We start from the raw sequence: 17,537 nt of genomic DNA on the forward strand, positions 1-17,537 counted from the left end.
ATTTAAGATATATTAGAAAAAACAATATCTTCATAGGAATATGATTTTGTGTGAACATGAGGGACTTTGAATATGAGGCCAAATTGCTACCCCATATAGTTCATAATAGCATTTTTCTCCTAAGGCAGTCACATAGATCTGTACCATATTTCCCAGAAGATCTAAAGTAATACTGTTCAGTAGAAATACAGCTTAAGTCTTCTTATAAAAGTAGCCACATTTAAAAAAAGGTATAAAGAGTCAAAGAGAAATTAAGGTCGGTAATATACTTTAACTCATGTATAAAAACTAACCTGATAAATGCAAGATTATTAATATTTTTACCATTTTTTGTATTAAGCCTTGGAAATCAAGTATAAAATCAAATATTTTAAATGTAAAACACATGTCTCTTTGAACTTGCCACATTTTTTGTGTTCAGTACCTTTCTGTGGCCTATAACCACTGTATTGTTCAGCACAGTGCATGTTGTTTAGATAAGATAGATGTTGAACTATTACATTAACTTAACTATACCTTTCTGTGCATTGTGGTATCCTTACTTAACCCTTTAACTTGGTAGAACTGGTGCACGTGTGTGCGTGTGCGTGTGCGTGTGCGTGTGTGTGTGCGTGTGTGTGTGTGTGTGTGTGTGTTCTGGGACTTGAGTTCTGGACGCTATTCCTTAGCTCCTCAGCTCAAGGCAAGCGCTCTACCACTTGAGCCACAGTACCACTTCCGGTTTTCCGGTGATTTACTAGGAATGAGAGTCTCACGGACTTTGCTGCTGGCTTTGAACTGCAATTCTCAGATCTCAGCCTCCTGAGTAGCTAGGATTACAGGAATGAAACACGGGTGCCTGAAACACCGGCTAGAAGTGGCTTTTGGGAAGCTTTCTACTTGCCTGTTCATTGTAGTCCTCACTGGAAGATGCGAAGTATTTAGGAATTTTGTTATGTGATGTGGGCAGATCAGTGATTGGGTAAAAAATGAAAGCCCACATTAAAATGAAGGTACCTGAGTGCCTCAAGTGAGAGAAAATGGACAGTGAAAATTGGTTTGTTGTTCCTATTCACGGATACAGACCATTCATCAAGCTGCTATATAGAAAATACTAGTAGTGGGGGCGGGGGGATGGGAAGGGATGGGAAAGGGAAACAAAGGAGGAGGCAACAATGCTTGATAAGAAATGTACTCATTACCTTGCCCGTGTAATTGTAACCCCTCTGTACAGTATTTTTACAATTAAAAAAAAAAAGGAAAAAAAAAGAAAATACTAGTAGTGCAGTAATTCCCTAGGAAATAATTTGCATTTTTTGTCTTTTAGATCACAACTTGAGGGGAGGGTGCTACTGACACACAGTAGCTAAAGGCCAAGGATGTATTGGCTAAAGGCCAAGTATTCTACAGTACACCAAGCAGTCCCTATAGCAATGAATTACTTGGCTTAAGTGTTAGTAATACCAAGCATTATACTCTAGAGCAGGAACCGCCTTCTTTCCCCTCCCGCCTCCCTATTAGCAGGTTTCTATAATGAATGAAGAACATTTTAAATTTAGAGAATTTACTGTTCTTTTGTTTTGTTTTGTTTTTTGGTCGGTTGCAGGTCTTGAACTCTGGGCTTGGGTGCTGTCCCTCAGCTCTTCAGCTCAAGGCGAGCGCTCTACTGCTTGAGCCACACAGCACCACTTCCAGTTTTCTAGTGGTTTATTGGACTTTCCTGCCTGGGCTGGCTTTGAACCACGATCCTCAGATCTCAGCCTCCTGAGTAGCTAGGCTGTTGTTGTTTTTTTAATAGAAAATTTCTGGGTTAGGAAGAAATAGCCAGATTTCAAAGTATCTCTGAGCAAAGTTATTGTGTAGACTTTGGTTACACACATAAAGAATGGTAATGCATGCTTTTCAGACCCATTCTCTTTCCTCAGGAGAAGATTGAGTCGGCAGTTCCTCTCCTGTCTACTCTGCAAAACTCCCTTATAACCTGGCACTGTTCGACTTCTGTCAGGTCATATGTGTTTAAAGGAAAATGAGCATATACCTGCCAGATTGTTGCCCTTCTCGTAATTCCTGTTGGGGTTTTTTAATGTCTTATGGAAGTGATGTGTCTTTGTGCTTATTTTACCCTTTTAGTGTGCAGTTATGACTGATGCTATCTCAGAATGCTATCCATATCACACTCTTAATGTCTATTACCTAGGGAGCTGTGACTTTGAGATCAATATAAGTCATTGTTTTACTTCTAACTATTGTTTATTCCTACTAGAATTTGCCTTTCAGTTTTCATGTTATGGGAATCCATCCTCTTTTCTTATAGCTTAGTATTTTTGTACCTCTCAGCTTTCTCCTCTTTCTTCAATTTTGTCAGTTTGGGTTTCTGATGGCTTGCCACCTACTTTAGCTACAGTTACCATATACTAAAATCAGCATAATAATGGCTATTGAGAGTTTCAAATTTGGTAAGGGTTTTGAGCTCCAATTTAGGGCAGTGGTCAGGGAAGTTCCTCTGGTCCTTCAGAGTAGCCAAGCATGAGCAAGTATCCCCTCCTCTGCCAGCCAACCTTGTCAGGGTTTTAAGGCTGGTAAGCAAGCTTTGGCTGTGTGCTCTATACTGTGCTGCACTGAAGAGAAGAAAGATGGGCACTCATATTTCCATTGCACAAAAAGCAGTTCTGACTTCAAAGGAAATTTAGATGCCTTTAGAAAATATATCTGAGCAGGCAAAATGTGGCACATGATCTCTATATTGATGCCACTTGGAATCTCCTTGCTTCTTGCAACTATGGAACCCCCCATTTCATCCTACTAATACTACCTCCTCAAAACAACCTCATCAGCCCAATGTCCTTGCCCCGTCACAACTTATTTTTTCCTGCTTCACTTTTTACCTATACTGCTGGCGCCAGTGCAGGGAGAGCAGTAGTGGTACCATCAGGAAGTGCTGCTTTTGAGCCAGATGGGCTTCTGGCATCCAAGTTGAGACACTAGGTTTATGTTTTCCCGATGGAGACGTAGTTAGAAATAGTAATTAACTTTTATAGTAAATGCAAGCTTGATTCTATAGCATCCCATTGTCTGAATAGGAATCTATGCAATTGTAGTTAGTATGTATGTGGGTTATTTTACATACCATGAAATTTGTATCTTTGATCCTCCAAATGCTTTTTTTCTGATAGCGTAGATTTTTCTGTCCTTTGCAAAGGAGTACACTAAACACCATTTAATCTTTTTTTTAGGACAGATTGTAATGACCTTTGCAAATCATGTAGAGTGCATAGATTGTATTTGTGTTTGATTGACAGTTGCTTTTATCCTCAATTTCTTGTTTTGGTAGTGTTCATATTTTCTTAATTTGTGTTTTTGTTTTGTTTTCTTGAAGTGCTGGGAATCAAACCCACTGTTTTGCACATGCTAGGCAAATGCTTTACAACTGAGTTGTATCCCCAGCCTTCAGGCAGTGTTTTTGAAGCAAGATTGATACATAGCTGAATTATTAAATTAAAATACTACACTTTAGGTACAATATATGTTAATCACTTTTTTTGAGTTATTAGAAACCTAATTTCCTACTTTTTGTATGGGAAGGAAATGCTAATTTTTCAAACAAGAGAAAGCATACCTCTTTATAAGTTGAGGGCAGTTTGGGCTTTTTCTAATTCCTATGAGATGCTTTCTAACTAATAGAGCTGTACATTTTGGCATAGTCTTTCTTTTCACTGAAATCTCATAGTATTGTTAGGGCTTAAGAAATATTGTAGCTCTGAGTGAAAAGATGACTTTAAACCTATGCCATAGTTAATAAGACTAGTTTTCCCCTTCTGACTTGTATGATAAAACATGATTTGAATTCAGGTAGAATGGGTGGAATGAGATTAATTAGCATTTGTTGTTTGTGTTTGGTAAATTTAATTTTTCCCATATTAAAAAACACTCAGATGTGTTTGTAATCCGATATTTATGAGTAAGTAGAAATTTTCTTGCCATTTCAGGCCGGAGCCTCAACAGAAAGCTCCTTTAGTTCCTCCTCCTCCACCACCACCACCGCCACCACCACCTCCGCTGCCAGACCCAACACCCCCAGAGCCAGAGGAGGAGATCCTGGGATCAGATGATGAGGAACAGGAGGACCCTGTGGATTACTGCAAAGGTGATAATCATTGTGTGGCAGTGTGAGATTCCTGTTCTCATGGGGTCACTCAATAATTTTTGTGGAGAATGGACAAGGAGAGCTTATTATTAAATTTAATAATGATTTAATAAATTAAGATAATTAAATTAAAATTTTAATAAAGGGAGTGTTTATTAAATTAGCCTACTTGTTCATTGACTATAAAATGATAGGGAATGGAAAATTGAGATAGGAAATATATACACATGTACCTACATACCCTGGATATTTTCTAAACAATTTAATCTGGTATAATTAAAGATAAGGAATATAATAAACTACCTCAGAAGGTTCTAGGGACAAAAAGGTGCCAAACTCCAAACCAAGGTGGGATCCTGTTATAACTTGTATTCGACTTTGACCTTTCTGGCAATTGGGCTAAATTCAATTACATAGTACTAATTGCCTGTGGAAAGAAAGCATCTACATTTGTTTGCAGAGAAAGACTTTTCCTGGTATTATACTTCATGAAAAAGAAATTTTCTGTGGCTTCTGCTATTGTGTGGCATAGTTACTTGCTTATAGCTGTGATATTACAGAAGTCAGAGATTATTCAAGTGGAATATTCTTGATTCTTTTTTTCTTTTAAAAAATTGTTAATAAAGGTGAGGGGTTACAGTTACTTAAATCAGGTAATGAGTCTTGTATTGATTCTTTAAGACCAAAAAATAGGGGCTGGGAATATGGCTTAGTCATAGAGTGCTTGCCTAGCATGCCTGAAGCCTGGGTTCGATCCTCAGTACCATATAAACAGAAAAAGCCAGAAGTGGTGCTGTGGCTCAAGTGGTAGAGTGCTAGCCTTGAGCGAAAGAAGCTAAGAGACAGTGCCAAGGTCCTGAGTTCAAACCCCAGGACTGGCAAAAAAAAAGAAAAAAGGAAAAAAAAAAGACCAAAAAATATATTGTTAAACTCCTGAAGGACAAACATGTTGTATGATGAATATTGATGATGGTGTAAATTGATGCCACACTTTTAGAGAGTCCAGTCTCTACTGAGAAAGAAAGTCTATACTACTTATACTAAGTCTAGTCTAAGATAAGGGAGAGTTGCTATGTTCATTTGGCTGCCTCTGTTATTCATCCATTTGGATTTTTAATTACCTGGCTTTTTGAACTTCTGACTAGTTTATTTGCTACAAATTTTAAAACATGTGAATCAGATTTCTTGTACTATAAAGAGTAGATGGAGGCAAATGCATATATAAATAAACCTTAAAGCACTGATGAATCTTTGGGTCTGAAGTTTCTTGGTAATTTATCACTCACTTATCTAATGCCTATAGATCTTTCATGTCTTGCTTAAGGAATAATGTAAAATTGATTATCTGCTAAGAAGAAAAGGAAGTTATTTCATTAAGGAAGTGTAAGAACTAAGCTAGTATTCTAACCTAATCTTCCCATAGGTGGAAGTACCTACACAGAATCATTGCTCTCCTTAGAAGAAGAGTAAGTCATCCCATAGCATTTTGCCTAGCTAGGGTTATGAACTTAGTAATTTATGCTCCTTTTTTCTTTTTTTGTCAGTCCTGGGGCTTAAATTCAGGGCCTAAGCACTGTCTCTGAGCTTCTTTTGCTCAAAGCTACTGCTTGAACCACAGCACCACTTCTAGCTTTTTCTGTTTATGTGGTACTTAGGAATTGAACCCAGGACTTCATGCATGCTAGGCAAGCACTCTATGACTAAGCCATATTCCCAGCCCAATTTATGCTTTAAAAAAAAAAGTTACAGGGACAGTTTAGAAAGGCAAGATACACATATTCCCCAAGCTCCACTTAATTTGCATTTCTTGGCTTGGAAATACACATGTTAAATGACAAGAAATTTACTCTTTTGATTTTTGTTGCTGTAGCCAGGATATTAGGTTGATATATAGGAAGCACTCTTCAGGAATATCCTCCACCACACGGTCTACTCTTCATCTGAATCTCTAGTACATGGGTTAAGAGGTATAGACTATGGCCTTTGTGTCTTTATGTCTGTAGAGGCCAACATAGGGGATATCCTATCCCCAAATAGAAGTCTAAGAATAAAGAATAACAGGGCTGACTCTTTAAACATTCTCTTTAACTGTAAATATCCTATAAAATTAGAGTCAACCTTAATCTATGTTATAAATGGTAAGGGTTTCTTCTTGGGTGTACAGTTTTGGTAACTTGTACCTATAGTCAGCATTACATGTATCAGATGCCATACTGTAAAGTTTATGTTATAGACTGTAATACTTTGTCTAAGATAACTGAAGATAAATCCATGAACACTGTGTTAGTCATATTTATGTCACTGACAAACTTAAATATTTGTTTCATGGTTCTAGTTTTTAGTCCTTACTAACTCAGTCTTCTTGTTTGGGGCTTGTTCTGTTGAGACAGTACATATGACTGGAGGTGTGATGGAAAATGCTTCTTACCTTATGGTGGCCAAGAAGCAGTAAGAGAGATAGGAAGGAGCTAAGCTCTAACAATCTTTTTTTTTTTTTTGGTGTATGTGCTGGTCCCAAGGTTTGAACTTTGGAGCTGAGCACTGTCCCTGAGTTTTTGTGCTCAAGGCTAGTAATCTACTACTTCAGCCACAGTTCGACTTTCAACTTTTTTTTAATTTTTGGGTCTGGTCGTGGGGCCTGAACTCTGGGCCTGAGCGCTGTCCCTCAGCTCTTCAGCTCAAGGCTAGTGCTCTACCACTTGAGCCACAGCACCACTTCTGGCTTTTTTCTTTTTGCTTATGAGGTGCTGAGGAATCGAACCCAGGGCCTCATGCATGCAAGGCAAGCGCTCTACCACTGAGCCACCTTCCCAGCCCTCTAACAATCTTTTAAAGGACCCTATTCCATACTATCTCTCACCTCCATTGAGCGACCTAACTTCTTTCCACTAGGCTTCTCTCCTCTCCCTTCCCCTCCACTCCTCTACTCACCTCTTCTTTCCCCACTTCCTTTCTTTTCTTAATGTTGGTCCTGACACTGCCCCTGATCTTTTGTGGGGAATCTATCATTTTTGAGAGACTTTTGAAAACTGGAAATGACTATATCAGTATAATTTAGGAATTTTTTCTGCAACTATAAAATAACACTGTAATGACATGATAGATTATTGATTATAAAAGCAAAAGAAACCTTATATTTATTTAACTTTGTGTTGAATCTGAGCCTAACTTTGTAAAATGGAGCTGTTTAATGCACTTTAACCTTTAATTGTTTGTAAATGCCATAGTAGCTTTGTCCAGGATCCTACAGATACCTTTTCCAATTATGTAGTTCTTTTGTGGTATTACTTAATTGTATTCTTTGGGATATACTTAGATTATTAGCTTATTTTTTCCTGTCTGATCACAACAAAAATAGAGGAAAATCTTCTAAGAATATACTTTGTTAAATTTATTACACAAATAGCAACATTCAAACTTGCCCCATTCTCAGAGCTTTTTACAATCTGATCCCTGTGTAACATTCTTATTTTCTTTCTTAGTATCAAATAACATCATTTATTTTACTGTAAGCATGTTTTCTTTTTTTGGTTCCAGTCTTGGGCCAGAACTCATTGTTTAGACACTGTCCCTGAGCTTTTGTGCTCAAGGATAGCACTCTTATCATTTGAGCGGTAGCTCTACTTCCATCTTTTTGGTGGTTAATTGGAGATAAAAATTTCATTGCCTTTTCTGCCCAGGCTGATTTTTGAACTATGATCCTTAGCTCTCAGCTTCCTGGGTAGGTAGCTAGGATTATAGGTGTTTGAGCCATCAGTGTGCCTGGCATGAATATGTTTTCTATTATAAAACTGTTTTCGTATGCATTTAAAAATTAATACATATAATAGTTAAATAGATAAAGAAAGTGAGGTAAAGGGTAATGCATAAGGGTTTATTAGTGATCTGCACAGTTTAAGAGAATGTTACTAATTTGCTTTTGGGATTCTTAGTCATTAATGAAGAAAGGAAATGTAGATGTTTTGGGACAGTCATATGAAAATCTCATTAGTAATTTTTGTAAGATGAAGAAAAAGGTTTTCTTTTTTTTGGTACCAAAGATAGGTTTATCAACAAACTTTACAACTTTGGTGGGGGGGGGGATTGGGTGGGGGAGTGGGAGGAGGCTGGGAAGGGATGTGAAGGGTAAACAAAGGAGGAGGCTGCAATGCTTGATAAGAAATGTACTCATTATCTTGCCCATGTAATTGTAACCTCTCTGTACAGTATGTTCACAAAAAATAAAAATTAAAAAAAGATAGGTTTATCAAGAAGCAAGAACTTCCTAGATTTTACCCTGTTTGCCATGTAGTGTTAATTTGCCACAATATTCTTTATAGGTGTTTTGTAGAAGCCATGAGATTCCTGGGTTAGAGAAAAGGACTCTTACTCAGAACACTTCATGCAGCTTGATCTTCATGGTTTTATTAGTACTCTTGCATAGTAAATCTAATAAGGATGTTCATACAGTGGTTTGTGTCACATCTGAAGAACTCTTATAAAACCCTGATTTTTAAAATTAGGACCTACAAGAGAGATACTTCAGGAGCTGCTTGGGAAAGTTTCTTTCTTTTTTTTTTCTTCAAAACAATAGAGTATCCTGTCCACTTGAGATTGATGGGCTACCTCCCCCACCCCGTGGCCCCCTGAGCCATAGGACTGCTGAAAACCACTGAAAGTACAGCCCAGGTTGGGGTGGGGAGCAGCCCCTGGGAGAGGTGCTGCTTTTGTTTGGTGCTGTGGAGGGTGGGAGAGATGAGACTGAGGGACTGCCACCCCACGTAGACATGTGTTCATTGGGGTGGAGGGGCTGAGGAGGGCTTGCCTCCCTCTCCAACCCCAGCCATGGCCCCTCTTCCTTCCTCACCCCTATCCGTTTTGACTGTAAGTCCAGCTCACCTTTGCCTTCAATATGTAACCAAAGGAAAACTCAAAAAACAAACAAACAAAAAAACCACAAAGATCCTGCTTCTTCCCCAGAGAAAGTCCTATGTTTCTTTTTCAAGGTTGTTCACTAGAAAAGTCTTTCAAAGATAACGTAGATCAGTGCCTTTGTTCAAAGTATGCACAGAAATAAAATCATATTCTTGCTGCCCAGGTGTGTGTGTGTGTGTGTGAGAGAGAGAGAGAGACAGACAGAGACAGAGAGAGAGAGAGGTTAAACTGGCTAGAACTTTCTATACAATATTGGATGACAGTGCTGGGATCAGGCACCCTCGTCTTGTTTATGCTCATAAGGTAAGAATTGAATTTTTCATCAAGTCTACTGTTATCCATAGGTTTCCCCTGAATGTTCTTTCCTTCCTGTCTTTTTGTTTGTTGGTTGGTTTTTTTTTTTGAGAACTGTGATCAGCAGTGTTTGATACCATTATTTTTTCATGTATCTCCTGAGCTGATCATAGGATTTAAAAATACTAATTATGGTGAATTAATATTGATTGGGTTTTGAATATTAAGCCAAGTTCACATTCCTGGAATAAACCCCATTTGATGATGTGTTATCCTGTCTTAGCTGGGATTTCAGGTGTGTGCCACTGTGAGTGTGTTAAAAGTTTTGTATTTACATCTTGGTCTGTAGTTTTTGTTTTTGTTAAGATGTTGTACGAAGGGGTTACAGTTACATGAGTAAGGCAGTGAGTACATTACTTGTCCATCATTGTTACTCCTTCCCATTCTTGTTGTCCCACTATCTCTTCCCTCCCCTAGCTCCCACACTCTACCCCCCCCACCCCCCTCACTGCCCAAAGTTGTAAAGTTCGTTTCCAATATACTGTCCTGTGGGTATCTTTGTTGCAGTGAGTCATCCTGTGTCCTTGTTCCAGTGTTTTGTAATTTCCCTTCCCCTTCCCAGATTAGACATATGTATATACAAGATGCAGGGTATCAAAATCAAGTACAGTGACAACAGGAGATATGCCATAGGGGAAAGAACATACTAAAGAAACAACAACAACAACAAAAAATAAAATCACATGATACATTTAAAACAACAACAATAAAGACAGATGGTATGTAGTTTTTATGTCTGTCTAATTGGAATGAAGTAATGCTTCTGACTTCATCATAGGATAAGATCACAAAATTTTCTCTTGTGCTTTTTAGGAATAGTTTGTGTAGAATTGATCATATTCCTTTCATAATAATAATGTTTTGGGGGCTACTCTTCAGTACTTGCCCTTTTTATTTTTTTTTAGAGAGGATCTTGGACTTGTGAATTTACTGTCAAGCCTCCTGAGTGCTGGCACTATAGGAATGCATTACCATACAATTTTTTGAAAAGGTTTTGTTTTTTTTCCCTTAAGTGTTGGTGTTGGGGATTGAACTTGGGGCCTGTTGTTGTCTTTGAGCTGCTGCTACCTTCAAGGCTAGCACTTGACCACTTGAACCACAGCTTGCTCTACTTCTAGCCTTTTGGTGATGAATTGAAGGCAAAGTCTCATGGTCTTTCCTGCCTGGGCTGGCTTTGAATCATCATCCTCGATCTTAGCTTCTTGTGTAGGTAGGATTACAGGTGCAAGCCTCTGATGTCTGGCTTATGAAAAGGATTTTTAACAATATACAATTTTAACAATAAATGGAGGGCTGGGAAGGTGTCTCAGTGGTAGAGCACTTGCCTTGCATGCTCGAGGCCCTGGGTTCGATTCCTCAGCACCACATAAGAAAAAAACCTGAAGTGGCACTGTGGCTCAAGTGGTAGAGCACTAGTCTTGAGCTGAAGAGCTGAGGGACAGTGCCCAGGCCCAGAGTTCAGGCCCCACGACTGGATCCAAAAACAAACAAACAATAAATGGATACATAATTATACAGGTGTGTATTTTAGTTTTGGGGGCTTTTTGAAAGTATTCATCCATATATAAGTAAAATATGTAGTGATATGAACTCTCATCAGTTTTTATGTTGGTAATTTGTGTTTCCTTCTTTTTTTTTTTTTGTCCTGATTAGCCTGATCAGAAATGTATTATTTTTTATTTTCTCAAAAAAAATCACTGTTTGGCTGGGCGCTGGTGGCTCACACCTGTAATCCTAGCTACTCAGGAGGCTAAGGATCATGGTTCAAAGCCAGCCCGGTCAGGAAAGTCTATGAGACTCTTATTTCCAATAAACCACTAGAAAACCGAAAGTGGCACTGTGGCTCAAGTCTATGAGACTCTTATTTCCAATAAACCACTAGAAAACCGAAAGTGGCACTGTGGCTCAAGCGGTAGAATGCTCACCTTGAGTTGAAGAGCCACAGGGACAGCGCCCAAGCCCAGAGTTCAAGTCCTACGACTGACCACAAAAAAAAAAAAATCACCGTTTGAATTTACCATTTTTTTTGTTGTTTTTATCATTTTTTTATTTTTCAGTGATTCCAGTTAATGTCATTGTTGTTTCTTTCATTAGTGCTCTTTAGGTTACATTTGCTTTTCTTTTTCTAGTTTCTTTAGTTGGAAACTGATTTGAGATCTTTTCTCATACAGGTATTCAAAATTTTCCTGTAAGTACTGCTTTAAAAGCATTTCACAGATTGGTAGGACAAATTTTCATTTTCATCTGGTGAAAAATATTCTCTATTTCTTGTTATTTTTTATTCTGAAAGATATGACCTTGTTTCAAAATTTGGATCTGTTTTGGTTTGTTTTGTGCTTGCTAGGCTGGAAGTTTACTACTTGAGCCATGGCCCCAGCTTTTTTTTTTTTGCTTTAGTATTCTTCAGATAGGAGTCAGCCTCAGACTGCCTTGCTCCTAATTATGCTTCCATGCATAGCTAAGAGGTGTAGATCACAGTACCTGGCTAAAATTTGGCTAAAACTATTAATGGTTTCTAATTTAATTCTATGTTATCTAAGAACATTGTTTGTATGACTTGTCTTTTTCTGTTGAAATTTGTTTTTTGTGTATATTTACATGTCGTTATTTTTGGTGAATCATCTGTGTGCACTTAAAAGAGTATTATTGAATTCAGTGTTCTGAAAATGTCAGTTAGGTTAAATTGGTTGATATTGTGCTCAAATCCTCATATCCATCCTGGATTTTATGGATTAGTTCTGTTAATTTGGGTGATAAGGAATATCATAATCTTCACTAAGATACAATGTATCTGTTACTTTACTGTAGCAAATTTATTTTTACCACCCCTTTCTTTTCTAACTAGTATGTTATGGATGAGTCTCAAATCTTTCCTTAATTCTTTGATAGCTTTCAGTGTTTATGTAAAGAAACCCTACTCTCAGAGTATGAGAGATTAATGTCAGCATAAGGAGTATTTACTATATTTTAGCAGTAAATAAAGAGAATTGGCTGAAAAATCCTTCCAAACAATTGTCTACAATGGAGATCTGCCCCCATACCCTATTAGTTCTAGTGTTTGAATCCTAGTCCTCAAACTAAGTAACTACTGTACCACTTAAACCATGTCCCAGTCCAAGTTCTAAACTTTTGCTTTACTCTTACAACAGTATCTTTTGCTAGGCAAGGAAGAGAGAGTCATATTTATTTTTTGGCCAAAGAAGGAAAACTTGATTAGTCTTATTTGGAGTCTTGCTACCAGTAGTAGAGCTTAAGTTGTAGTTTTCTTTGGTGTACTGGAAGGATAGAAATAGGAGAAACTATGCAGTGAAATGAACAATTGCTTACCTGTCCATTCTGTTCTCTTTATAGTCCAACCTAAGGTGTGTGTGTGTGTGTGTGTATGCGTATGCATATGCATATGCATGCGCACGCATGCTTGCTTCTATGCTGGTCTTGGGATTGAACTCAGGGTCTGAGCTCTGTCCTGAGCTTTTTGTTTAAGATTTGTGCTTTGCCACTTGAACTATTTCACCACAGTTTTTCTGACTAGTTTACTGGAAATAAGAGTCTCATGGATGCTGGATGCCAGTGGTTTCACAGCTGTAATCCTAGCTACTCAGGAGACTGAGATCTGAGGATCACAATTCAAAGTCAGCCCAGGCAGGAAAGTCCATGAGATTCTTTTTTTTTTTTTTAATATTATTGTGAAAATACTGTCCAGGGGGGTTACAATTACATGAGCAAGGAGTACATTTCTTATCAAGCATTGTTGCCTCCCCTACCAACCCTTCCCGTCTTCACACTCGTCCCCCCCTTCCCTCCCTCCGCCCAAATTGTTTTTCCATGTAGCATTTTGTACTTCTCATTGTTGCAATGAGTCAGCCTGTATCCCTATTTAAACAATTTGTTTTTTCCCTTCTACTCCTCAAATTATACCAACATCAAATACAGTGAAAATAGGGGTTATACCGTGGGGTAGGGACATACCAAGCAACAACAACAACAAAAAAAACATGTGGTACCTTATAAATATGTTAGAAACAATAGCAAGAAAGAAAAAAAAGCCACTTGTGTCCTTATCTTGGTTCATTTTGCTTAACATCATCTTATCTGACCTTTTCTGCTTTTCAGATGTATACTAGTTATTGCAAATAATGGAAACCATGGGACCTATGTTTCTTTAGGCCTGGCTTACTTCACTTAATATAATTTTTTTCTATTTCCTAACAAATGGGGCAATGTCATTCTTTCTGATGGAGGCATACTACTGTGTATATATACCACATTTTCTTGATCCATTCATTTACTGAGGGGCATCTTGGTTGGTTCCATATCTTAGCTATGGTAAATAATGCTGTAATAAACATAGATGTGCTGGTAGCTTTAGTATGGTCTTGTTTGTGATCGTTTGGGTAAATGCCCAAAAGTGGGATTGCTGGGTCATAGGGGAGCTCTATGTGGAGTCTTTTGAGGAACCTCCATACTGCTTTCCAAAGTGGTTGTTAGCTAGCAAGATCAGTAGAAAGTCCATGAGACTCTTATCTCCAATTAACCACCAGAAAACTGGAAGTGGCTCTGTGGCTCAAGTGGTAGAGCATTCACCTTGAGCTGAAGAGCTCAGAGACATCTGGGGTACCATTGCTAATATCTCATCCTCCTATACCATTTCTTGTATGTTTCAAAAGAATGATATCAAATGACTTTCGTAGCTTATTTATTTTATTAAAAATGTGAAGTGAAGTCTGACACTGGTGGCACGTCTGTAATCCTAGCTACTCAGGAGGGCAAGATCTGAGTATTACCGTTCAAAGTCAAAGTCTCTGAGATGTTATCTCCAATTCACTATCAGAAAACCCAAAGTAGAACTGTGGCTCAACGTGGTAGAGCGCTAGCCTTAAGTTTAGCTCAGGGGCAGTGCACAAGTCTGGGTTCAAGCCCCATGACTGACCCCCCCCCCCACCACCAAAGAAAAAAGGCAAAATGAAGGCCTTTTCACACCAAATGTCCATGAGTTGTCATTTTGCTCTTTCTTTACAGGATATTCCTATAGTCACTTTCCCATTGATTTCTTCATTTCCAAAGAATGAAGGAGTTTCTGATTGGTGAAAGAGTGATGTAGGCCATGTTGGAGACTAAATATTATACAATTCCCTATTGACTGTACATAAACTGCTAGTGTATGAAAAGTTAATTATATAGTGTAAACATTAAAACTTGATATGTAAGCACTGTGTATTTTTAACCTTTCACTTGGTTAGTTTACTTGTACAGAGCACAAAGATGCATTTTATTATTACTTGGGAAAATACAGTTTGTAAATATTAAAAGTTGTAGTGTATATGTACATATCTTAGTTTAAAAACAAAACATCAAATTAAGTCATTATTGTGACACATGTTCATAATCTCAGCCCTTGTGAGACTGGAGAAGAGGATCACATAGTGAGGCCCTGTCTCCCAAAAACAACTCCAACAATATCAATTTACAAAAAGACTTCAAATTATTATACATGCATGGTTTTTTGAACTTTTTTTTTTTTTTTTTTGGTCGGTCGTGGGGCTTGAACTCTGGGCTTGGGCGCTGTCCCTCAGCTCTTCAGCTCAAGGCGAGCGCTCTACCACTTGAGCTACAGTGCCACTTCCGGTTTTCTGGTGGTTTTATTGGAGATAGGAGTCTCACGGTCTCTCCTGCCCGGGCTGGCTTTGAACTGCGATCCTCAGATCTCAGCCTCCTGAGTAGCTAGGATTACAGGCGTGAGCCACCAGCACCCGGTGGTTTTTTGAACTTTTTAAAGTTAAACAAAAACACAGGAATTCACAGGGTATTTTTCTTTCACTGAAATGTCATGAAAAATGTTATTTTTAAACATTGTAATCTGATACTGTTATTTAAAGTGTTGTTTAATGACATCAAGAAATATCAGAAAAGACTATCAGATGCTAGTGACCTGTAATCCTAGCTACTTTGGAGGCTGAGAATGATATGTATGATAGTTTGCCACAGGCAGGGGGGAAAATATTGTAAGAGCCCTTTCTCACCTTGAAGGCTGGGTACAGTAGTGTACAACTGTTTTCCTAGCTCCAACTCAATAGTGGGATCACAGCCCAGGTGTACTTCTCTAAAGGAAGTGAGACCTATCTCAAAAACAACGTCCTTAGGAAAGGATTGGAGCTATAGCTCAGCAGCAAAGAATAGGCCTAGAAAGTATAAGGCCCTGAGTAATGTAAAAAGGACACGAAAAAAAGAGGAAAGAAGGAAGAGAGAAAGGAAGAAAGAATGAAAGAAAAAAAGAAGGGAACAACTTGCAAAGGAAGAGAAGAAATGACTTTGATTTTGATCTTTTTTTTTAAGGTGGCTATCATCCAGTGAAAATTGGAGACCTCTTCAATGGTCGCTATCATGTCATTAGAAAGCTAGGATGGGGGCACTTCTCTACTGTCTGGCTGTGCTGGGATATGCAGTAAGTGTTTCTTTGTTGTTTGTACACATTTCTGGTCTGGTTCAACATCTATTTTCTAGGACGTTATGGCTGAGGGTTATTCTTACTTCGTTGTGGCATGTGAAATTCTGCCTATAATAGAAAGGTTGCCCTAAGATTTGTCTCCACTAATTTCTTACATTCTTTTAAAAAAAATTACTAACTTCTGAATTTTTTTTCCTGAATCTTACTTGCTTTTGAAATTACTTTTCATTAGGGTCATATTAATTTTCTAGTCCCAGAAAAACAGAGAAATAGAAATTAAAAATACCTAGCTCTTCCTTTTTTCGTGACATTTTGTGGTATTTTAAGGCCATGGTATTTAATATTAAGCTTCACTGCTGCTCAGCCCAGATATACTTGTACATTGTTTATGTGCATATAAACTAAAAATATGTTGTAAAGAGCACTTTACCTTACTGTATGTGGTAACTGACATTTTTCTAGTCTACATTAATATGAAAAATAAATATAGAATGGAAAAGGTTAATCCATGCAACTATTATTTAATTGGGGGCCCCCAAATGTGTAAATAATATTTTAAGGAAAAACTTAAAGTTCTTACTTACTGGCTAGATGCTATCATAACAGTTACTTCTTCTGCTGATAACATAATTCTACATTTTTTTTTAAAGGGGGAAAAGATTTGTTGCAATGAAGGTTGTAAAAAGTGCCCAACATTATACAGAGACAGCCTTGGATGAAATAAAATTGCTCAAATGTGTAAGTATTGTAAAAATATATATAATGTGAAAAAAAAGTAAATTACTAATTTCACGAAAGGCTTTTTTATTTTTTGTGGGTTGTGTGGCTTGAACTTTGGGCCTGGGCGCTATCAGCTAAAAGGTTCTTTTGATGATGTAAATTAAATTAGAATTTATTTTTCACAAGTTCATATTTACAAGTTCATTTTATAAGTTTATATGAAAAGTATTTTATGGGTTGGTGTAATTGCAAAGAATCTCCCTTAATTTCCTTTGCTTTTGTTTTTGTTTTGCATAGGTTCGAGAAAGTGATCCTAGTGATCCAAACAAAGATATGGTGGTCCAGCTCATTGATGACTTCAAGATTTCAGGAATGAATGGAATACGTATCCTTTGCTGCTGGTTGTTTGTTTGTTTTTTTAGTAAGGATTTATTTTAGTATAATAAAGTTAAAGAAGGGAGAAATAGAAAAAGGAGAACATTTGCTGCTTCCCATGCAGGAAATTAAGACATGATGGTTGAATTGTACTACAGCATACGTTTTAGTAATGTATGTAATCATACCTTTTTAATGATTATTTTTAAGAAACTGTACAAAGGAGTCACACTTCATTAAGTCAGGGTATGAGTACAGTGCATCTTAGGCAATGTCATTTCTTTCTTCACTTTCAGTTCAGTTCAGGCCTGAACTCTGGGCCTGGGTGCTGTCCCTCAGCTCTTCAACTTAAGGCTAGAGCTCTATCACTTGAGCCACAGTGCCACTTCCTTCTTTTTCTGCTTCTGTGGTGCTGAGGAATAAACACAGGGCCTCATGCATTCAAGGCAAGCACTCTACCACTGAGCCACCTTCCCAGCCCTCACCATATATTTTTTTGTTTGTTTGTTTGTTTTTTTTGGTCCAGTTGTGGGGCCTGAACTCTGGGCCTGGCCGCTGTCCCTCAGCTCTTCAGCTCAAGGCTAGCGCTCTACCACTTGAGCCACA

The 17,537-nt window shown here is 37.9% G+C and overlaps 1 protein-coding gene across 1 annotated transcript in view; it reads left to right on the forward strand.

Annotated features, from left to right (window-relative positions):
* Window positions 1-17,537, forward strand: part of Srpk2 (SRSF protein kinase 2) — a 117,207-nt gene that overhangs the window by 50,245 nt on the left and 49,425 nt on the right. Inside the window, 4 exon segments of the mRNA XM_013034721.1 lie at window positions 3,966-4,123; window positions 15,725-15,833; window positions 16,487-16,574; window positions 16,854-16,941. Coding sequence (XP_012890175.1) covers window positions 3,966-4,123; window positions 15,725-15,833; window positions 16,487-16,574; window positions 16,854-16,941 — 443 coding nt within the window.

Source organism: Dipodomys ordii, unplaced genomic scaffold, assembly GCF_000151885.1.
Source record: "Dipodomys ordii isolate 6190 unplaced genomic scaffold, Dord_2.0 Scaffold195, whole genome shotgun sequence".
NCBI lineage: Eukaryota > Metazoa > Chordata > Mammalia > Rodentia > Heteromyidae > Dipodomys > Dipodomys ordii.